Genomic DNA, 24,718 nt, shown 5'->3' with positions numbered 1-24,718 from the left:
CTTCACATTGCCTATTGACTAATTCTGACCCCTTGAATTTCATAAGGTTTTCTTAGGCAATGAATACTCGGAGTGGCTTGCCAGTTAATTCCTACTGAAATATATCCTGCCACATCTGGTCTCCCATCCAAGTACTAACCGAGCTGAGCCTGCTTTTAATAGACCATTTGCTTTTGGAAAAGTATAAACTCTCCGTTGCAGCTACAAAGACAAATACACATACTGGGTCACAAAAACCTTGATGTTTTCTATTTTCATGAGGACTTTGCGATGAAATTTATCCCTTTTATGGCCTAGTCACACTTATTTTGTAATCATGGTCATTGGTTTTTGATGAACACGGCCCTTTTATGGTTTGGTCACGCCTATTTTATAATCATGGTCATTGGTTTTTGTTGGACACGTCCTGATGGAGCCTCAATGCTGCTGTTTTTCTTTTATGTTAATTGAGTTTTATACGGATTGTTTTATTTTACTGTGTTCTTATTTTATTTTACTTGTGGTTTTGTTTTAATGGATTGTTGCTTTTATGTATGTTGGATTTTCTGTCCCATATGTGTCACGCCCCTGGCAGCGAGAGCACTGGAAACCAATACACTGAGGCCAATAACAGTCTAATATCTTTATTAAGGAACTAGTAAATTAGAACAAAAAATAGCAGAAAATATAGTTCATCAATAGACTTTTCAGGGAAGGTCAAATATAGCCCAGTAATATATTGTCCAGTATATAATATTAGAGTTCAAAGTTATAATCCAAAACCGAAACACACTCAAGCTTCCAAGCAGTTTGAGTGGGGAAAACGTCCAAGATTTTACTAGAGTTCAAAGTAAGTCCAAGGCAAGGAATTGAAGACAAAACTGGATACTCGACACGATGATGCAAGGCTGGGAACACGGAGAAACAAGACAAGGAACACGGCAAGGCTAGGCACGACAAGACTGGAAGGCAGCGGACTTAAACGCAGTCCACACTTGGCTGAAACGAAGCTAACCCTTCGAACTGACTTGTTGACTCCGCGCTGACTAACAAGCGCACAGAACTTTTAAGGAACTTCAAATCTCTGCACAGAGCAGGTGACCAACTACTCTTTTCCCAAGGGAAAAGAGCTAAAGCAAACATCTCCACCAGATGCGATCCTCCCCGAGAGTTCTCAGGGGAAAATAGGCTAATCAAGAGATTCCCTTGCTGCTAATCTCGCACTTCGTCTTTGTCCCGCTCTCTCCTGTCTGTCCGTTTGCACAAACATTTTCCGATCAAAGGGGGGAGAGCTGGGAAGAGAAGACTACGTTCCAAGGTCCTTTTTAATGAGCACTGAACTGGAATTGTCAATAGGGAACATCTGGAACGGGGCAGAGTCTTGCTGAATTGGCACTAAACCTGTTTCCTCATTGCTATTGTCCACAATGGAGTCAGGTTCACAGCCCGGGGTCCCATGGGACATCACAATATGTAAGCTGCCATTAGTCCCTTCAGGGAGATGGTGGTGGGGTATAAACATAAAGTTATTATTTCATTACTATGAAAGTTACTGTAGTGCATACAGCAAAGATGTCTCTCTCTTACCAAGCCCTGGTGTCAGTTGCCATTGTTTAGACAATTTCAGACGGGAAGAAGGTGGCCATGCTGGATGCATCTTAAAGCAGAAGTAGCAGAGAGTATCATTATTATCCCTACTATTATTACTGTATTATTATATAAGTTAGCAGTCACTCTGAGATTTCTCCCTATACCTTTCAGCTCTGAGATCCATCATCTGGTGTCTGGAAACCCTACTGATCTCCAGTGACATAGGATACAGTCAGATGGGTATAGATCTAATACAGCATATGATTAAATTATGTTTTTTGGTTTGGAGTCAAGAAAACCCCTCACAAAGCATTTATTTGCACTTAGCTTACGGAATGTGCCTATGTCATTGTTTACAAAACTAACCAAGTATTCACTGATCATTATCAACTTCTAACTGAATAACTCTTTTATTTCAAAGCAGGCACTATCTGATATCTCTGTATAAAAACTGGCTTACATAGCAAAAAGTAAACAAAAAGAATTCAAAGTAAACAATTTGATCCGGGAATGTATAGAGGTCTCAGAAAAAGAAGGAAACCGCAAACATATTCGATTCTTACTGCTGGTCAGATTAATGTTTCTGTTCTACCAGAAAGTACTTGTCATTAGAGTCATTTAATTTTGTATAGCAAAACTGCACAACTCACTGCCAATGTGCTAGCAAGTTCCTGTAAACACCTGGGGCAAAATCCTCCTTCCAAACGTGTTGTAAATAGAATGAATTGGGGGTTATAATGAGGCCACAAGAGAAACTTACGTAATAGTTTGTGAGTAAAGCTTCCAGACACATCCTTTGTCAGGAAAAATAGATTCTGTGGGCATCTAATAAACAATAGCTTTTTGATATTATTCTGGAATGTTGTAGATAGAACAAAGGTGCTCAGATAAGAGAGCAGGCCTTTCCCCCCCAATTTAGATGTTTGTGAAGGACATGTTGAGGGCAGAATGCAGCTACTGTTTATTTTTTGAAGTAGGTATATATGGGGACACCAATTTTTTAAAAAGTGCTTAAGGCATCTAAAGGTCTTAATCTGGTCCTGGTCAGGGATCTCCAGGTTCAGCTTGGGAAGAATCTAATGTAACCTTAGAGGTCCACTGCTGGACAGATCTGACGTTATTAGGCTAGAACAGGGGTTATCAAACTTTTTCAGCCGTAGAGCCCTTTTTGAAGCAGAAGTTTCTTGTGGAGCCCCAAGAAATGCTTGGAGGGGGAAGAGGGGACCATGGAGCCCCTCAATATGCTTTGCAGCTCCCCAAGTACACTTTGAGAACTGCTGGGCTAGAGGGGCCATTTCTCTCACTCAGTAGAAGCCAGCTTCTTATGTTCATGTGAAGTCCACTTGTGTCTAATACTGTAGTTGCATAGCTCTTTGAATGATTAAATAAAGGTATAGGTATAGAAAGTAATAAAAAGATCCTGTCATCATTCCCTGCTCAACAGGCTTTTTCACAAAAAAAAAAATAGGTTAGGATGTTGCACAATCAAGGAAGACAACAGATCTATGCACTTAATGACTCATACAACCAAGAAAGCAGGTCAACCTGGGGTAAGCTATCTCTTTACCTTGCTTATATTGCTGACATCCTGGGGACTAAACTAACATCAAGGGACCTATTGTCCTAAATTGTGCCACTGGAAAGAGTTATATTGAGTTCATACAAAATATAACTTATATCTCCTAAGCTAGTGTGGTGTAGTGATTTAAGGACTGGATTGGATATCTCGGAGTCCAGAGTGGAATTCCCTACTAGGTGAATTTGGGCATATCACATTCTCTCAGCTTCAGAAAATGGCAATCCCTCCTCTAAACAAATGTTGCCAGGAAAATACTGTAATAGAGTTGTCATAACTTGGAAATGGCTCTGAGGTACACAACAATTAACCTGTATCTTACGAGACACTGCAATTAACATTCTTTTATTGCACTAATAGAGCATGTAGACAGTAACTCTACCTGCTTTAGAAATATAAGGGTGTAGCTTGAAGAAGCCGCAATGCATCTTCACAAACCTGCAAGATAATAATTCTAATGTAGTGCCCTAACTATTATAATGTGAACAGATTGCTACTTTGCCTGCAAGCTTTTATTATACAAATCAGTTCACACTGTTATTAGCCTAGAATGCTCTCCCATTCAACCAGTTCCATTTATTACACCTGGCGTGTTCACACTGGCTCTAAAGGAGCAGTGTCAAGTCTGGAAAAATGCTGTCCATCTTTCCCTCGCCTTAGGCCTGTTTGGACATGACTTTCAATACAATATTGTTTTAAGCTTCTGTACAGGATATAGTTCTTCTGCCTTCACCTGACAGGAAAAAAATAAGCTGCCTTTTATTGTGATTATCTGAATGACATGGTTCCCTGAATGTCTGATAAATGAAATGTGTGTTTACACCTTCAAGTCACCTAACCATTTCTAGTGACTTCACTAAGTTTTTCTTAGGAAAAACATACTAAGAGATGGTCTATGTCAGCTCCATCCTCTGAAATGCAGCCTATATCATCTGTTATTGTTGGTAGGCTCCCATCCTAGTACTAACCACTTAGATAATTTAATCCTGTCTTCTTACTGGAGAGAGGAGAGGTGACCACATTTGAACTTAAAATTCTGTACATATTTACTTAAGAGTAATCCACAGGCAATGTTGAGTCATTTCTGAGTAATCATAAAGAATTGGAACACTTATACTAGATTGAGAGCTCTCCCTGAAACCTGATGGCTGAAAGAAGACAGCTATGGCTTCATTTGCATCCATTACATCTCATCACAAATGAGGCAATCCAAGATCATTATAACCTTATCAAACCAGTCCAACAATGTTTGCTTCTCTGAACTTGACACTCTGCACCTTTGAAGCTTCTAGCAAGGAGGAAGCTAACAGTGAACAAAAATGTGTTGAAATTCCCACTTTGAAGCCCATTGAAATGACAATCAGAAATATGGAAGAAAGACAGGTTGAACATATCTCCACTATAGGCAGTCCCCAAGTTATGAACAAGATAGGTTCTGTAGGTTTCTTCTTCTTAAGCTGAATTTATTTCTAAGTCAGAACATGTGATGACTCATGGGCCTTGTAGTCCTGTTCCTAGTACTATTGTGGCAGACGAAGAGGAAAACATGGGGTTTTCGCCGGTTCAGCAAGAGCCGGAGTCCCTTCACCTGCAGGATGTTGATGTTTGCCCTCAAGAATTCAGCCAAACAGGCCTTGGGCAGAACTCCCCTCCGTTTCCCAGGAAGGAATCTTATTCTAGAGAAAGGGGAGTCAGAGAAGCCCAACGGAGGAGTTTACGCATAGCTGCCAAACATCAAGCTGATTAGGCCTGCTTCCCTTGGGAAATTCTAAGGAGTCACACATCTGGACAGAGTTGGGTTTCGCTTCTCGTTCTCTAGGGAAAGAGTTCTGTTGGCGGGAAAACGAGACCCAATATAGGTGTTTGGCGCGAGGGATTCTTTGCGGAGTCAATTGATCACCTTCAGGAGAGAGATCGTGTGTGGACTTCGTACCCCAGTTCCTTGTTTCCCGGATCAAGCTTCAAGCCTTGCCCTGCCTCGCGGTTTTACCACGGACCCTGCTTCATGCTTCATGTTTTGCCTTGTCTCCAGTCACAGACCTAGTCAAGAATCAAGTTTATTTCCAGCCTTGTTGTCAAGCTTCATTGGACTCTAAGACTCTGTTATTTCCCCACACTATTGCTTGGCAAAGTGTGTGTTTCGGTCAAGTGGATTAAAACTTTGAACTCTAATATCATTTATTGGACAATACATTTTTGGACTATATTTGACCTCATTTGAAAGGTCTGCTTCTGAACTATATTCTTCACTTGTTTTTATTGATTTTATATATTTCTTTAATAAAGATATTAGATAGAGACTGGCCTCTGTGTAAGGTTATTGGTGCCCAGCAGCCAGGGACCTGACAGTTTGACTCCGCCACCCACAGCACCAAACAACCTAAGGCCAGAATGTCTACAGGAACCGGAGCGGACGTCCCAGCTCAACCACCCAGTTACACCATTTCCCAAGATGAATTCAATCGGATCCGGGACACACTCCGAACGCAGGAGGGAAAAATACGGGACTTGAAGGAACGCAGAGCCCATCTCCCTGCCCTAGCGCTACCAACCAAGTTTTCTGGAGAAGCCTCCAAGGTTCATGTTTTCCGTCGCCAGTGCCAGGCGTACTTAGAAGCCCGCCAAGCCGAGTTTCCCCAAGAAGATGTCAAAGTGGCGTGGATCTTCAGTCTCCTAGATGGGCCTGCGGCCACTTGGGCGACGGCGCTATAAGATGCGGGTTCCACGCATCTAAACACCGCGCAACAATTCTTGAACCACCTTAGAAAAACCTGGGGGATCGAGGACGACGAGGAGGCGGCCGGCCATAAACTCCGACGCCTCTTCCAAGGGGACAGACCGTTGTCCCGGTATATAGCAGAGTTCCGGGTGCTGGCTCAGAACACCGGCTGGAACGACATAGCCCTCAAAGGACAGTTTCGCGAGGGCCTCAACATCGAGATGCAGGAAGAAATCTCTAAGGTGGACCCCCCAGGGACTCTGGAAAGACTCATCAACCAGTGTTTACGGGCTGAAGTTCTGCTTGCCAACAAAAAACAGTGGCTCCGAGGCCAGAGTGGAAGAGCCGGAGTGAAACCCCCCGCTTCTGCCAGTGTCCAGCCACGTCCAGTATGGAGATGCCCACCGCCAGCCCCTAGCCCCATGGGAAGCGAGGAGGAACCGATGCAGTTGGGCAATGTGCGCCCCAAGCTGGACGTAGCGGAAAAGGCTCGTCGCCAACGCTTGAATCTGTGTTGGTACTGTGGTAATGGGGGCCACTTCGCCAGGGAGTGTCCAGCAAAGAAGAAGCCCGCCGCTCGTCTGGCGGCGGCGTCCTCCGCGGAGGCGGAGGCAGTCGATGCGGCTGGAACCAAACCGGCGGGGGAAGCCAGCGACCGGGCGTAGGAGGGCTCGCCAACCCGGTCAAAAACTCCACTCAAGAGCCGCAAACGGGGGTCCTATTTCTCCTAGTGGTCACGCTGTGGTCAGTGAAAAAAGGACCCGTCATGATCCATGCCATGATAGACTCAGGGGCAACAAACAACTTCATCGATAAGGACTATGCTGACTCTCTAGGACTACAATATCATGATTTCAAGAACGCCCGGGTGGTGCAAGCCATAGACGGCCGACCCCTGAAGACAGGTCCAGTAAGCCAATGGACCGAGCCCACCAGAATGTGGATAAGAGAACACATGGAGGAAATCTCCTTTTTCGTTACCGAGATTCCCCACTTCCCCGTGATTTTGGGTATCCCATGGCTGACACTCCACGACCCAAACATCTCCTGGACTAACAGAGAACTGCAGTTCGCCTCAAGGTATTGCCAAAATCATTGTCTAGTAGCCAAGGTTTGCCATGCCTCGGACGCAGAGCCCATCATCACCTTGCCCAAGAAATACTCGGACTTTTGGGATGTTTTCAATGAAAAGGAAGCCGAGAAACTACCCCCACATAGACCCTATGACTGTGCCATTGACCTGGTGGAGGGGGCCCCAATTCCGCGAGGACATCTCTACTCCCTGACTGAACCAGAGCAAGAAGCTCTCAGGGAGTTTATAGAGTCAAACCTTCGCAAGGGGTTCATCAGACCCTCTCAATCCCCAGCCGCTTCTCCAGTGATGTTTGTGAAAAAGAAGTCAGGGGACCTACGTTTGGTTGTGGACTATCGGGCATTGAACAACATCACAAAGCGGAACCGCTGCCCATTGCCATTGATCTCAGACCTATTGGACCGACTCCGAGGGGCCAAGGTTTACACCAAATTGGATCTTCGCGGGGCTTACAATCTAGTTCAAATAAGAGAAGGGGACGAATGGAAAACCGCCTTCCAGACCAAATTCGGATTATTCGAGTCCCTAGTCATGAATTACAGATTATCTGGAGCCCCCGCAACATTTCAACATTTTGTCAACGATATCTTTCAAGACTATCTAGATCGGTTCTTGATAATATATTTGGACGATTTTTTGGTGTATTCTAGATCACAGACGGAACACGACCAGCACATCAGAATGGTGCGACAACAATTGCGGGATCATGGACTATATGCCAAGTTAGAAAAATGCGCCTTTGATTTGCAAGAGGTAGACTTCCTGGGATACCGCGTCTCGCCACTAGGACTATCCATGGACCCGGCAAAGGTTTCGGCCGTATTGGAATGGCGGGCGCCTACTAACAAAAAGGAAGTGCAGCGCTTCTTGGGGTTTGCAAACTACTACCGCAAGTTCATCCCAGACTTCGCTTGCTGGTCTGACCCAATCACCAGCTGCATCCGAGGGAAACAACCTTTCCGTTGGACAGAACAAGCTGAAAGGGGATTCCACCAGCTAAAGCAATTATTCACGACCCAGCCAATTCTACAGCACCCTGATCCTAAAACCCCTTTTGTTGTGCAGGCTGATGCCTCTGATGTGGCAATTATTTCCAGCCTTGTTGTCAAGCTTCATTGGACTCTAAGACTCTGTTATTTCCCCACACTATTGCTTGGCAAAGTGTGTGTTTCGGTCAAGTGGATTAAAACTTTGAACTCTAATATCATTTATTGGACAATACATTTTTGGACTATATTTGACCTCATTTGAAACGTCTGCTTCTGAACTATATTCTTCACTTGTTTTTATTGATTTTATATATTTTTTTAATAAAGATATTAGATAGAGACTGGCCTCTATGTAAGGTTATTGGTGCCCAGCAGCCAGGGACCTGAGAGAACAGGTATATTTTTAAAGTATAACTTCCAGCCAAAGCAAGCATAGGGAAGTGTTAACACCCCTGTGGTGGTTGTTTTGTCTGTGTCCCTGTTCAGAAGATTTCATCTCACCTTCTTTCCCTGTGATAACAGGATTTTGTACATTTTGGCTTATTGTGGAAATGAGGATTGGTGATAAAGTTTCAGTGGACACCTTTTCCCGATGAAAACTCATTCAGGAGTGAATTTCCCTTCCTAGGAGTAGATCTCTCTCCTTTCCCATTGTCTCAGTCCCATTCTCAACTATGAGTTGTTTGTAAGCCAGATGTTTATAACTCTGGGACTGCCTATATTACAAATGTATAGAGCTCTTGATTATTCTGGCTTCACTCCCAGACATATAGACAGTTAAATCCTAAGTATAAACACTCTGTGCTAGAGAAGGGTTTTTTGAAAAGACAAATGTTTTTAATTACTTTCTTTACCAAGAAAAAATGTAAACACCAGGGATACTTGAGTGCACTGGTTTCATTATTGCTATGTTGGTTTTTATTACACAATTCATACAGAGAATATGAATATTCTACTTTTCTCCTAAGATTGGATTCAATAATTTTTGAAAGATTAAACTAAAACATTAGTTTCTAAAAGTTTTTTTAAAAAATATTAAATAACAATATCATTTGTAAAATATGGTTAAAAGAAGCTTAAACACACTACATGCTTAAAACACACTTTCCAGTAAAGGATTAAAAAACAGCATATCACTTTATACATACACACTACTACTACATAATTTAAATTAAAAGGTTTGTATGATTAATATTATACAGATTAAACATGAAGTAAAAACCCTTTTAACAGACAAGAGTAATACAAGCCAAGATTTCAGACTGAAAACATTTTAAGTATTATCTGTTTTCCATCAAAGATATATACACGAACTCATAACGATGTAGAGCCACATACCAATTATAATTTGCCAAGGAAAGGTGTAAATAAAAATAATACTCATAAAAAGATATGCACACTACAACAACAGTGAAAGAGAGGCTATTTTACTTTTAGTTTTGAAGTACACACAATATATTTTTTCTCCTAGTTCAAACTATGATATTGTTCTGGAAAGAAACCCACAAAAGGAATTTCAAAAATATTACATAATTACTTTTAAGAGTAGCAAGGACATTCTTGTTTAAATTTTCTTGGCTAAACAAATGCCTATTTCCATAAAATTGAAATCACATATGATTATCATGACATCAGATTAATTTTATAAACTCATTCAGAAGATCACGTATATAAATGCAGTGGGGAATAACCGAGATCTGATAATGGAAATTTCTTGCTTATGAACATTACTGACCACAAACATTTCAAACACTATTCACTCAGTCTGTGAGCAGTATCAGGAGAAAGCAGATGATTCCTCCTCAGTTTTGTGACGTCAATATTGAGACTTATACAAACAACACACGATATAAGTGCTTTCTTAGATCCCTTCTACACTGTCATATAATCCAAATTATCAAAGCAAATAACCCACATTATCTTGAACTGCGGGACACGGAAAGAGCCTCCTCAAAAACTGAGTAAATACAGTCAGGCATGTCCTGGGCAACGTTTCTTGTAAAGGGCTAATCCTTCCAACCCAAAAGGATTGCTTTACAACATTATGCAATGCTTCTGACATGAAATAAATAAATAAATCTGGAACTGGATTATATGAGTGTATATTCATATACTCAAAGCAGATAATCTGGATTTTATATAGCAGTGTAGATCCAGCCCTATTCTAAAAGACAGAAGTATTTTACGCAAGTCAACTTCATGCATAAGGCTCACAGGGCCTTCAGCCAAGCTTCAGGCTTTTGATGCTTGAAGGCCGTATAATCCAGGCCGATGAGACATCGAGCGCTTGACTGTAGGCCCTACGAGTTGGGCCTACGAACCATCAAACTCCTAATGGCTCGTAGGCCCGGCACGCACAGCTGCCATTTTGCTTCCCAAGGCCTGAATATATTTTTTTGTACCTTGGACGGAAAAGCCCATTTGTATAGGTGCCCATTTCCATCAGCGGCGGATGGAAATGGAAATGGGGCCATACGAATGGAACAAACAAAAACTGTAAGTAATTTCATACAAATGCACAACCTTAATGCATACTGAGAGAAACAGATCATTTCCTAATGTGATGTCCTAAGAGTCTGTTATTTCAGATCTTGTACTCCACAATATTTTGATGTTTTCTCTGTGTTTTCTCCTTACATTACCTATCTAGGTTATCCAGAGCACAGGCAGCTAATAATCTAGTTTCTGAAAAATCACTGCACAATTTAACTAGAATTACATCCGTAGCCTACCTCACAGAGCCTCGGTTAATTTGAAAAGGAATCCAACAATAGTATGTTGTCAGGATGCTATGTGCACTTGCTGGCTTTAAACCCAGGGCCTTGGCACTCACGAGTGGACAGCAAGGAATCCCACCCATAGTTTGTGTGCCAGCACAAAGAGCTAGTGCATCCGGTGAATATGGCCAACTGCCATTTAATTTGCAAACACTTCCAAGTAAGCAAATAGGCAGCTAAACACATAGTTTTTATACACTAGCATTTTTTTTAAAATCAATAACTGAGTGGGGACTAATTCTACGGGAACTCATGGATAGCAAGAGAAGGCTTGAATCTCTCTGCCTCCCATGGGATATGTATTCATTTAACATAACATGAATAGTAGTTTGACAACTGTACAAAAACATATTTACTATTAAATCTAAATACAGAGCTATATTTTTCATAATTTTGTGCATGAAGCAATGGGTGTATACACTGCACTATCAGCTAGCAAGGGTCACACTACCACAGCCACCCATGTGTACCATTTCACAGTTTGATATATTTCTGAATTCCAGATAAGGGGTGCTCATTCAGCATGCTTTATTACAGCCATTTAAAGGCTTTGATGTCTGCTGCCTTTAGGAATTGAGTAACACGGTTGCTTAATCGATGATACTATACTTCATTTAAGTTCCATTAGTTTCATTTTTTTTTGTAGATTATATGGTTTAAATGTAGTAGACAGACTTCACACTTAGACAGAGAAACAATCCATCACAGGAATGAAGTAAACTATCTGAATACAGTCCCACTTCTGCTCATTTTTATAACAAAACACGCAGTTTAACTGTGTACACTAAGCATACCATCACTTATGCCACTTACTAGGATAACTGCAGTTTTAATTATAAATCAGTATCCCCACACAAAACCAGCAATTTGTGTAGAAACTTGAAGATCCATTGCTTCTTAAAGGAAATGAAACTCAAACATCCTTACCACAATTTTTATTCTTTTAAGTCAGCATTAAATATTTAACTTTCTCATGCCAACATTTGAAACTTACGACTGGTAAGATTTGTTGTCACATCAATGTCCAACAACAAACAAATCAGTTATTTAACCCATGCAATTATTGATTAGGCCATCTATAAAGCAATTGTGGCTTTCCATATATTATTGTTGGAGTATAACTTCCAATATCCATAATCACGAATGACTGGAACTGAAAGCATTGATCTAAAACTGTGTTGCAACAGTGAGTCGTCTGAAGTGGGTAGGTGTGTCACACGTAACGAAAAATGACAAAACTCTTGTAAATATATGTTATTATCTTACAAATCAAATATTCTTTAAATTATAAATAAAGGTTTTTATGAGATACATTGTGTCCCCATACATTTCATGATTAGAATTTAAGTACGTATCCGCATCTCTTTTAAGGGATTGGTCTGACCTCTGCATTACTGTGTTATGAAATTATGCATATCTAAAAGATGTGTCAATAACAAGATGTGTCAATAACATGAAATGTTTGGAAAGCTCTGATCTAAAAGACTGTATATTTGCCATCTGTGAATCAGACTGACAGGGTTTAACTCTGAGGGTTTGTCTGTTTAATCACCGCTATTGTTTAATAGAGCAGGGTCACTGGTGCTAAACAGAAGAGTATATATCACATAGAGTACACATACTGCACTATTTCATTAAATTATATATACAAAGTTGATTGCTTATATTTTTGTGTGATGCAACAGAAGCTGCTTAAGTATACAAAAAGGACAATGTCATTTTAGCATAATTCCCACCTACTCACGTCAAAGTACAGAATGTGGATGTTCATAATCTGAATACAGATTTAACCCCACTGTGGTGTGGTCATTGACTCAGGAAACCAGGCTTCAAAACCCTACTCTACCATGAAACCCCAGTAGATGACGCTGGGCAAGTCACATAATCTTAGCCTCAGAAAACTCTGTGATAGAATCACCTCTGGGTTGCCATAAACTGTAAGCTGTTTGAAGGCACACAATAACAAGCCAAGTGTACCTCAAACCAAGCGTAGCCTGGCATCCTCCAAAATGTTCTGAACTCCATCCACTGCTGAAACCTTATGTACTCCCACAGTCATGATATTGATGTTTTAATCAATATGGGGAATGTTTCTCAAGAGTAGGGCTTCTTAGACTATGGGTCTTGACCCCAAATGGTACTCTTTAGCTCAATGTTGGATTCCCCAAAATTTTTCTGAACATCACTGAGTGGCTGTTTTAGACATTTCCATGAATCTATTGTGCAGTGTTTACAGAGGACTCTGTAAAAAATGCCTGAGCTGTACTTCATAAAAAGGAAAATCAGCCTGTTTAGTAAGTCTTGCAAATGCGATTTTTTAAAATAAATAATTTTACATACGCAGGGTCACACAAATTTCTCAGGCCAGAAGGAAAGGGGGAAAAGTGTAAGAAGCTCTGGTCTAGAGCACAGCTTCTTAAACCTTTTTCACTTGCAACCCCTTTCCACCTGAGAAATTTTTACGTGACCCAAGGTATATAAAATAGGTATAAAAATCAAACATTAAGTGAAAATAAATCAGCATTTGTAAGGCCTGCTAAACAGGTTGATTTTCCTTCTTGTAAAGCGCAGCTGAAGCATTTCCTGTAGAGGCCACTGTAGTAAGGTAAAGGTTTCCCCTGACGTTAAGTCTAGTCATGTCTGACTCTGGGGGTTGGTGCTCATCTCCATTTCTAAGCCGAAGAGCCAGAGTTGTCCGTAGACACCTCCAAGGTCATGTGGCCGGCATGACTGCATGGAGCGCCGTTACCTTCCCGCCGGAGCGGTACCTATTGATCTACTCACATTGGCATGTTTTCGAACTGCTATAGGTATAAAGATCAAACATTTAGTGAAAATAAATCAGCATTTGTAAGGCTTGCTAAACAGGCTGATTTTCCTTCTTGTATAGCGCAGCTGAAGCATTTCCTGTAGAGGCCACTGTAAATACTGCTAATAGATTAGTGTAAATGGCTTTTGCTGTTGCCAAAATTTTCATGGCCCTAACATTGAGAGAAGGGCACTCCATTTAGGGTCGTGACCCACAGTTTAAGAAACAGTGATCTAGAGAAGGGGCTGTCAACCAATGATGCTCCAGGTGTTGGACTTTGCAGAAACGTTTTAGCTACTTTGGCTAGAACTTCTGGAAGTTCAAGTTCAACAACAATAATAGATTATATGAGTCTCCATTGCCAGACATTCTGGGATGAGAAGATAATCTGGGATCAAATCCTGGGATATAGAGCAAGTGTGGAAGGGGCCTTAGTTAATATCCCTGCTCAAAAGCAGTTAGCCAGTCTTCAAAATGGCATTTCCCATGTTTCTTCTAATTTCAGCCACTTTTTGTTTGTTTAATTTCAGTCAGCAAGTTCAGCTGAGCTGCTGAACTTACTGACCGAAAAGTCGGTGGTTCGAATCCGGGTCAGCTCCTGTTATTAGGCCCTGCTTCTGCCAATCTAGCAGTTTGAAAACATGCAAATATGAGTAGATCAATAGGTACCGCTCAGGCGGGAAGGGAACGGCACTCCATGCAGTCATGTTGGCCACATAACCTTGGAGGCTTCTATGGACAACACTGGCTCTTCGCCTTAGAAAGTGAAATGAGTTCCAACCCCCAGAGTCGGACACAACAAGACAATACCGGGGGGAAACCTTTACCTTTTACTAAATTACTGACAAGACCAAAAATTAAATTAGCAGACAGGGCTGGGAAAACATATTGCTTGTAACTCTGTATAGTAACAACAAGCTCTTATTGTCTTTATTGTGAAAACACGCCATCTATGCACAAAAGGGAAGTATTAGCATGTCTGGGGGAACCTCAGATTGATTGAAAATATAAAGAAACCCTTGGAGGAAGCGGGAAATCCCTTTTCAGCTTGGATGCTTAAGTTGGAATCCTATAAAAGCCGTGACGTAAAAGGAAAGCTTGTGCACAGGAGCACTGACAGAATATGATGGGAAAGTAGGGAAGCAATTTATAACAGGTCTACAGAGGTACAATGGAGACATAATACCTTGGCAGATAAGAAGTTTGAAATGGAAACTAACTGAGAACAGGATGGAAGTCTGAGGCAAGCAAAATGAAATTTAACTGAGGCAAGAAAAAAGCAATTGCAAGAAGAGGTGAAGCTTTTTCTCCTTCTCTAGGAGGGACCACTAAAGCGGGAAAGATGAAATATATATATTTAAAAAGTCAGCTTAGGAAAGTTCACCTCCAACCATTATAATTATCATTATCATTATTATGATTATTTGTTACCCACCTCTCTCACACAGCTCTATATTTTATACAGTGTATGTATACAGTGGCGCAGCGGGTTAAACCGCTGAGCTGCTGAACTTGGCTGACCAAAAGGTTGGCAGTTTGAATCCGGGGAGTGGAATGAGCTCCCGCTATTAGCCCCAGCTTCTGCCAACCTAGCAGTTTGAAAACATGTAAATGTGAGTAGATCAACAGGAACCACTTCTGCGGGAAGGTCACGGCGCTCCATGCAGTCATACTGACCACATGACCTTGGAGGTCAACGCCGGCTCTTTGGCTTAGAAATGGAGATGAGCACCAACCCCCAGAGTTGGACATGACTAGACTTCATGCCAGGGGAAAACCTTTACTTTTACTATGTATATAAAACACCTATATGTGCTTTTGAATCACCTTTTAAAATGGTAATTTCATAGGATTTTCTTAAGCATCATTAAAATGGCAGCCCATAGCCTAGTGGTTTAAGCCTTGAATTGTTTTAAGGATTTGAACTGTTAATTTTTTGAAAATGAACCAAATATTTTTTTTAAACTCTAAAATCAGGGCAGTAAATAAAGAAAACCACACTGAAAACAGGGATTTTAGACATGAAGCAATCAGGGCCAGCTAACATCTCTCAAAAAAGGACTCCCCCAGGCAGGAATCAGCCAGGCTTTGAAAATGCAATAATAATTAATAATAATAATAATAAAACTTTATACCCCGCCACCATCTCCCCGTGGGGACTCGGGGCGGCTCACAATGCTACAAAAGTAACAGCGCAAATAAAAGGTGAGAATGCACAAAAGTATGATGTGCAAATTCAGAGTCACAACAAATTCAATGCTAATCAAGATGATTAATTGCAACGTTCACACTTGCCTCCAACAGACTGGAGTTCTTTCTCCCACCCTGGACCTTCCATATAGAAACCTCACTTGCCTCGTCTCCAACAAACCTCAACAACCCTTGAGGATGCCTGCCACAGATGTGGGTGAAACGTCAGGAGAGAATGCTTCTGAAACATATGGCCACACAGACAGGAAAACTCACAGCAACCCAGTGATTCCGGCCATGAAAGCCTTCGACAATTCTGCAACATCACATCTGCCTTCGACAGCATGTTAATTTTTTATTGATCCCCATTGATGTTTAATCCTCTTTTTTAATGTTTGTACATTTTTGGATTTCAAATAGTAATGAAATGCTTTTCCTGTAAGGCGCTTCGAGCCCCTTTTGTGGAGAGAAGAAGTGGGGTATAAATAATAAACATAGTACAAATGATAAAACTTTGGAAGGGCTGCATGTTGTTTCCAGCGTTTCAGGCACAAGAATATCCTGAGACACTTACTTTGGCAAGGAGAATGGGCTCACGTATGGGGCAAACTTCGGCCCTCCCTCCAGGTGTTTTGGACTCCAACTCCCACAATTCCTCACAGCCTACCGGCTGTGAGGAATTGTGGGAGTTGGAGTCCAAAACACCTGGAGGGAGGGCCGAAGTTTGCCCATGCCTGGCAGGCGCGCCCAAAGATCTCTCCCTCCCTGGATGGCCAAAGGCTCCGTCTGCTGCCTGGCTCACCTTCGGCTTGTTGAACACCGGCGGATCCTTCTCCATGCTGCCGCCGTCTATTCCTCCTCCTCGAGCTCTTGCTGCTCTTTGCCAGCAGCACAGCACTTTTGTAGCCGCCGACCCGCCTTATTGCTGCTGCAAAGCTGGCTCCGCCCCGCGGCTCTGCTGGGACTGGCCCTTTGGAGTGAGTCTCTCTCTCTATGTATGTATTGCATGCAGCTCAGGCGGGAAGTTCCCGCGCCAACGTTTTGCACAGAGGAACCCATTATAATACAGCTCATCCCACCTTGGAAGCTTTTTTTTTTTTGCACCTCCTGCAGGTATTTCCTCCTGTTTGTTCATGCAATGGTCAGGGATCCTGGGAGGTGAAGTGCAAAGATCTGCAGGGCCAAAGGTTGGGAGCTCTAGAACAAGGGTCCCCAAACTTTTTAAACAGGGGGCCGGTTCACGATCCTTCGGACTGTTGGAGGGCCGGACTATAGTTGGCCACCGAGAAATAATAATAATAATAATAATAATAATAATAATAATAATAATAATAATAATAATTCCAGCATATCTATCTTGTTTGCTGTGTCATACAATAAAATAACAACAACAACAACAACAACAATAAAAAAAGGGTTGGAAGAGACCCTTTGGGCCACTGAGTCCAATCCCCTTCTGCCTTTGTGCACCGAAAGCACAAGCAAAGCACCTCTGACAGATGGCCACCCAGCCTCAATGTTAATAATAATAATAATAATAATAATAATAATAATAATAATAATAATAATAAAAAAGAGGGTTGGAAGAGACCCTTTGGGCCATTGAGTCCAATCCCCTTCTGCCTTTGTGCATCAAAAGCACTAGCAAAGCACCTGACAGATGGCCACCCAGCCTCAACGTTAATAATAATAATAATAATAATAATAATAATAATAATAATAATGTGATTTTGTGATATGAAATCCAGCATATCTATTTTGTTTGCTGTGTCATAAAATATAATAATAATAATAATAATAATAATAATAATAATGGTTGTAAGAGAAGAAGAGACCCCTTGGGTCATTTAGTCTAACCCCCTTCTGCCCTTGTGCCATGGGGGCCGGATAAATGGCTTCGATGGGCCGCATCCGGCCCCCGGGCCTTAGTTTGGGGACCCCTGCTCTAGAACAACAAAACAACAACCCCTCCTGTTCCAGAAGCATTCTCTTCTGACGTTTATTTCATCTATGGCAGGCATCCTCAGAGGTTGTGAGGTCTGTTGGAAACTAAACAAGTGAGGTTTATATATCTGTTTTGGAATGTTTGAGGCAAGTGTGAATGTTGCAGTGGGTCACCTTGATTAGCATTGAATAGTTTTGCAGCTTCAAAGCTTGGCTGCTTCCTGCCTGGGGGAATCCATATCAGACTACACAGAGAAGCCATTGAAATCCACAAGCATGTAGAAAATGAAAAAAATCTGGCTATAAGTATAAAAAAACCCTCTAAAATCAGGATAGTAAATAAAGAACAACACTCTGAAAACAAGGGAATTCCAGACAAGCTACAATCAGGGCCAGTGTCTTGAAGACAAGAGACAGTCATGGCCAGCTAATCACCTCCCAACAAAGGATTCCCCCAGGCAGGGGAATTGATTCACATTGAATAGCTTTGCAGCTTCAAAGCTTGGCTGCTTCCTGCCTGGGGGAATCCTTTGTTGGGAGGTGATTAGCTGGCCATGATTGTTTCTTGTTTGGAATTCCCCTGTCTTCTGAGTGTTGTTCTTGATTTACGGTTCTGATTTTAGAGTTTTTAAATACTGGTAGCCAGATTTTGTTCATTTTCATTGTTTCCTCCTTTCTGTTGAAATTGTCCACATGCTTGTGGATTTCAATGGCTTCTTTGTGTAGTCTGACAAGGTGGTTGTTAGAGTGGTCCAGCATTTCTGTGTTCTCGGATAATATGCTGTGTCCAGGTTGGTTCCTCAGGTGCTCTGCTATGGCTGACTTCTCTGGTTGAAAGAGTCTGTAATCTGGCTACCAGTATTTAAAAAACCTCTAAAATCAGGATAGTAAATAAAGAACAACACTCTGAAAACAAGGGAATTCCAGACAAGTAACAATCAGGACCAGCTAATCGCCTCCCAACAAAGGATTCCCCCAGGCAGGGGAATTGATTCGCATTGAATAGGTTTGCAGCTTCAAAGCTTGGCTGCTTCCTTCCTGGGGGAATCCTTTGTTGGGAGGTGATTAGCTGGCCCTGATTGTTTCTTGTCTTCAAGACAAGCATGTCAGACTACACTGAGAAGCCATTGAAATCCACAAGCATGTGGACAATTTCAACAGAAAGGAGGAAACCATGAAAATGAACAAAATCTGGCTACCAGTATTTAAAAACTCTAAAATCAGGACAATAAATAAATAACAACACTCAAAAATAGGGGAATTCCAGACAAGAAACAATCAGGGCTAACTAATCACCTCCCAGCAAAGGATTCTCCCAGGCAGGAAGCAGCCAAGCTTTGAAGCTGCAAGGCTATTCAATGCTAATCAAGGTGATTAATTGCCACATTCACACTTCCCTCAAACAGACAAGAGTTCTTTCTCTCACCCTGGACATTGTTCCACAGATATATAAACCCCACTTGCCTAGTTACCAACAAACATCACAACCTCTGAGGATGCCTGCCATAGATGTGGGTGGAACGTCAGGAGATAATCCTTCTGGAATATGACCATACAGCCCAAAAAACTCACAACAACCCAGTGGTTCTGCCCATGAAAGCCTTCGACAATACAACACCCCTCCTCTTCTCTCCCTTCCTCTTCTACCTCTTCTTTGGTCCCATCTACACTGCCCTATAATGAAGCTTCAGGGCTCAGATGAACTAGGTTATAGGGAAGTGTAGACTCATAACCTTGTTCAATGCAGTTCAGTCTGCATTATATGAGTCGACACTATGATCTTGTTCTGGAAAGAAACCTACAAAAGGCGTTTCACAAATATAATTACAGTAGTTTTGAAAGGACAGTAGAGTCTCACTTATCCAAGATAAACAGGCCGGCAGAACCTTGGATAAGTGAAAATCTCCCTTTCTCTCCCCCCCCCCCCCCAATTCGTGCCTCTTCAAATTCCACAGCACTGTTGGTCACAGCTAACTTCCAGATAGAACTTTCAAGGGCTAAGGCTTCCCAGTTCTCAGCGTCTGTGCCACAGTTTTTAAAGTTGGCCACTACAGGACAGTGCAGATGGGGACTTTGTCATCTTCCTCCTTCTCTTTTTCCTCTGGTCCACTTTCTTCCTCCTTCCTCTTCTTTCTGCCCTTCTCCCTCCTCCTCTCCTCCTTTATATTTCCCCTTTTTCACCTCCTCCCTTGGTCATATCCACTTTTTCATGTAAACATGGTCTGGCCAGAAACATATCCCTCATGCCTCTGAGGGTCTTGCTATATTATTGGTCTTTGTTAAAAGTAGCAGCATTCCCTAGATCTACTAAGTGTTGAGGCTCAGAAAGATGCTGGGGATTTCTCAGATGACGAGTGGGATGATGGGTTTCCTACTGAGGAGTCTGTGTATGATCAGGGTGAATTGCAGGCTTTACATCAGAGAAAAGTGCAGACAGGATGTTTTGGATTCCTATGCTCATTCCTTAGCAACACCAGAGAAAAGAGAAACTAGTGAAAGGTCCATTTCGCTTGGGAATCGGCCTTCAATTGATGAGGAGTTTTTCCGCAATATCGGATTAGGTCTCCACATGGAGGGAGTGAAGGATAGATTAATTAGGCGTTCAGAAGGACTCAGTGGGAAGTCCTTGAAACCCAGATGTGTCAGGCATGATCTCATGGCTTCTTGGTTGGGCTTGGGCTTAAATTAAATATTGGTTACTGGTGTCTCCCAGAGCAAAAATTGTTGCCTAAAGCTTCAGGTTCCTATATTCATGGAAGAATTTTGCCTTGAGAAAATTCTGCTTTTATGCTATGCCTGGGATCTTGGCATCTTTAATTACATGTTTGGACTACTGCTATTTTATAGCTCCTTTTCTACTGCTCATTTGGAAAATGCCCTTTCCCCCCTTTGTACATGCTTTTCTTAATAAATTGCTGTAGTTAGTACTACTGGACTCTGTTGTGATGTTGGATGAAAAGGTGTCTCAAGGCCAGAGTGCAACGCCAAGCTTTTCATTTTATTTGTAAAAGATTTGTTTGGCATTACAGTACTTGTTTTTGAGAAACTCCTGCTGGCATTTCACATAGCATCTGGTCACCTAAACGTCACATGGAGAAACAGATTTGGGTGGCAGGAGGATACAAGTAAAATAAAGCAAATGCATCTATTAGGTACCTATAAAGTCCTCGTAAGTATTGTTTCTGACAAAGGAGGGGCAAGTAAACTCCCTGCAGATGTTCTTTCTCTGATAGGTGTATGGGAATCACTTTTGGGAAACAGAAAATGTAGGTACATTAGCATTAAGAAAGGGTTGAAGACCACAGCCCTACTTTTGCTTTAGAGGGAAACAAATAAATACAGTGGGTACTACATATAGGCAGGAAAAATGAAATAAAATGGAATTATGATCTTTTTATGAAGCTCATATCTCTTTATAGCTGCACACCATGAATAAATTGAAATGAATTTCTGTTATAAGGTATTTGGTGTTTTCCCTTAAAAAAGAAAGATGATAATCCTGTCTGAAATAGCCAGGTGCAAAACTGAATTTTCAGTTATGAAATCCTCACATCATAGCATCTAAATCTATTTTTCAGTTGTTTCTGTTTCGGTAATTATGAAACATCCACAACTTTTCATAAGGTCTTAGAGGGAGGAAGAAAGTAATGCATTTATGACACTGAGCACATTACAGTATATAAGTGTGTGATTTGTCAGAATACTTGTTGAACAATCTAGTATGTAAAGCTATATAAAGCTATATAAAGTATGTGAGCTATATAAAGGATAGACTATGCTGTACCTTTGACAACACAAATATAATATTAATTATATTTTAAGCAACGGTCAAGTATATAATATGTTATCAGTCTCCGCTCTGACTGTGAACCACATTAGTATCTCTGCCTTTTAGGACAAGGCATATGAATTAAAATGCCACTACTTAAAATGAGGCAAATTATAAAAAAAATCCCCTTGTTTCCATCTCCCATTCCATGAAACAGTCATCTAATTAATTTGAGTTGTGGCATTACTTATACACAGCAGTTTCACATGGACAAAGTTTTATGTCAAAGCTTACATCTATGTGTTTTAGAAGCAGTAGGCTTTGTGGCCTGAATATCCTAAAGGCACTATAACCTATATGATCTTGAAAACGAAGCAACATCAGCCCTGGTTGGTTCTTGAATAGAAACTGCCAACAAATGCCAAGTGCTGTAGGCTAAATTTCAGAGTAAGGAACTGACAAAAACATCTGAGTATTCCTTGCACAAGAAAACCCTATGAAAGTCATGAAATCTCTCCAGGAATCTTTGGGTTCTCCAGTGGTCGATGTCTGGCAGAAGTTGGCCATAGAGTTGTGCAGGAGAACCTAGACATTGCTAGAGAGTGTTGTCTCAGGTAAAAAAAAAATTAATTCATGGTTTTTCATAGGGGCTCTTATCCCAGCAAGTTGCAGTGCTTACTGTTCTTCTTTCTCCCAGTTGCGTCTGCAGGGAGCTGGCCAGCAGAGCCATTTTTGAGTGGTTTGGCCTTTTCACATTCAACAGGCCATTTTGAACATTTGCAGATAAAATGGCTCGAATTTGCTCTTTCTTGGGTGCTATCATTAATACAGATCCAGTAGATAGAACTTTGGTCCTTCATTGTCCAGTGGCAATAGAAACAAGATCCCGGTCATCTTCAGTCCTGCTTGAGTCTTGCAAAAATTCAAGGCTGTGCCTTTGTAAAAAAAAAGAAAAAGAAAAAAAGGAATGTATTTGTCAGTGCCTTTGTTAAATGGATATTTAGTATTTGCAGAAAGAGATAGAAGGAAAAAGAGAATAAACACTTGCCAGTGTAATTTAGCACTAAATTTCATACACGCTGGCCTTCTACACATGTCCATCCCCCCACCCTGACCATCTGCTTTCGATTTAAAATGTTATGGCTTTATTATTCTTGTTTTTACTGCTGTCTTTAAGATATTATGGATCAATTTCTGGCTAAAATGAGATGTCTTTATTGTTATTTTATTGCTCTATTTTTTGTTATTGCTCTTAATTTTTATCTTGCTTAATTTTCTAAATGTTGATACCAGTTTTCTTATTTTTTATTTATTTTGTGTTTACTTCTTTCTCTTTATGGAAATGCTAAATACATGCATACCTTGTTTAACAAATAAACTTTTTTCCTCCAAAATCTTTTATGTTCACTCAGACCCCTGTCCTCTGTATCTGGAGGTTTTTTTAAATCAGTATTGGTATTCGGATGATGATAAAAGAAGGCTGGAGAAAGACAAAACTTTCAGCGGCCGATATGAGGAATGAGTCTGTTACAGTGCAATAAAACTCAAGGTGATGAAGAATGGGATTCTGCTCTAGCTGGTATACTGTAGCTGTGTGTGCCTGCCTTCAACAGGCAAGATAGATACCAACTTCCTCCAGAATATCTTACTGAATATACAGCAACAGCAAAAACGAGACAGCAAATAAACTTGCATCACCAGGTACCCCAGCATGTTAAAGAAGCACAGACTTATAATGGAAATGGAAATCATAAGAAAAGTAGAGGCTGGTGAAAGAAAAATTCGCCCTTGGTTGCATTTTGAAAGATGCATTCAAATGGTCACTAGAAGATTCAATATGTTTTTGTCAACTTAATGACCTGATTGTTTCGTTTCACATGTGCATGTTGTTTGTTATGAGTAATAGCTTCACTTGGCACGTTAAACTGTTCTTGTTGGAATGTAAGAAGCTATTCTAATTATTTCCACATTATTTCTGACTCTTGTACTAAATTTTCTGCTAAATAAGGAATATGCAGAAATGTATCTACTTTGATAACTGAGATAGACTTGTTCTGTGGAAAAGAGGCGGGGAAGTTGGCCACATTGTTTGTCATTATTGTTGGTGGTGGTTTTAGAAAACGAAACACAGTTTTCTTTGTAAAAATGGCTGATAGAATAGGTAGGAGAAGATGGAGGGCATTTTCCAATCCTGCAACTGATTTCTGTTGACCCCAAAAAAGCAACTGGTTTCTCTGTCCCACTTTGCTAGATGGAAAGAAATTGATGGAAAGTGGGTCCAACTCTTGTGAAGTTGGAACAAAAATCTGGAGTTATGGGAGGGACATGCTGTGCCTTCTAGTCTCTTTAACCTTTGTTTTGAAAGCAGATAATTGCTGGCATGGAAAAGAGCTTAATGGGAAGAGAGGATGTCTGATTTTTCAGAAATTGAATTGCAAGAGACTCGGGCTTATGAGGAGCAATGCACTGTGTGATGTTGTCCAGTTTCCTTAATTCTGTGGACTGGGCAGGATGCCAGTTGTTGAGTACAAAAGATAAAACGTTGTGTCTTCAGGGACTTTTTGATTAAATAGTTTCTGACTAGTAGATGTTTTGGCTGTTAAACCCAGATATAATATGAGGAGCTCTCTCAGTACTTCCAAAGATATGTTTGCATCAGAGAGCATTTGGACTGGAGCATATCAAAGGTCATTCATCTCTCCAAATTTGTTGAGCTGCAATTTATAGCACCCTGTATTATTGTTATTTTAGCTAGGACTGCTGGGACTTGTAGCACGACAGTTTCTGGAGAACAGCATGATTTCCCATATCTTGGAAAGAGTTAATGGTATATTATTCTCTGTTGGCTTAACTTTCATTTTTAATGCTCTTTTTAGTACTAATTTTAAATTAGTTTTTTATTCAGAAACATCTTAATATTGTATACATTGACACTGAAATACAATACCACCTGAGCTCTGCAAGTGCAGCATTTTCCCGAATGAAGAAGAGAGTGTTTGAGGATTGGGACACCCGTAGGGATACCAAGGCTATTGTCCTCCCAACCCTGTTATATGCCTGAGAAACGTGGACTGTCTACAGAAGTCACACTCAACTCCTGGAATGATTCCACCAGAATTGCCTCCGAAAAATCCTGCAAATCTCTTGGGAAGACAGGTGGACAAATGTAAGCATGCTTGAAGAAGCAAAAACCACCATCATTGAATCAAGGCTCCTACGCCATCAACTCTGCTGTCCTCACCACCTTGTCCGAATGTCTGATCACTGTCTCCCAAAGCAATTA

The 24,718-nt window shown here is 41.1% G+C and overlaps 1 protein-coding gene and 1 long non-coding RNA gene across 3 annotated transcripts in view; one reads left to right on the top strand and one right to left on the bottom strand.

The window, feature by feature from the left end:
• Positions 1 to 16,322, top strand: part of LOC134298484 (uncharacterized) — a 54,667-nt gene extending 38,345 nt beyond the window's left edge. Inside the window, exon 4 of the long non-coding RNA XR_010005586.1 lies at positions 15,837 to 16,322. This is a non-coding gene — a long non-coding RNA (uncharacterized LOC134298484). The remainder of the gene's footprint in view (positions 1 to 15,836) is intronic.
• The window catches only part of ada (adenosine deaminase), a 53,551-nt gene extending 36,882 nt beyond the window's left edge, over positions 1 to 16,669 (bottom strand). Inside the window, exon 1 of one of the 2 annotated variants that reach the window (XM_003220632.4) lies at positions 16,525 to 16,669. In XM_003220632.4, the coding sequence (XP_003220680.2) occupies positions 16,525 to 16,560 (36 nt within the window). In that variant the 5' untranslated portion in view covers positions 16,561 to 16,669. Of the gene's footprint in view, positions 1 to 10,678; positions 13,069 to 16,524 lie in introns of those variants that run through there. The other variant, XM_062978888.1, reaches the window with a different exon arrangement.
• Positions 16,670 to 24,718: the final 8,049 nt, after the last annotated feature.

This window comes from Anolis carolinensis, chromosome 4, assembly GCF_035594765.1.
Source record: "Anolis carolinensis isolate JA03-04 chromosome 4, rAnoCar3.1.pri, whole genome shotgun sequence".
Lineage (NCBI taxonomy): Eukaryota > Metazoa > Chordata > Lepidosauria > Squamata > Dactyloidae > Anolis > Anolis carolinensis.
The sequence above is the reverse complement of the archived record's forward strand: the minus strand, read 5'-3'. Positions and strand labels throughout refer to the sequence as shown.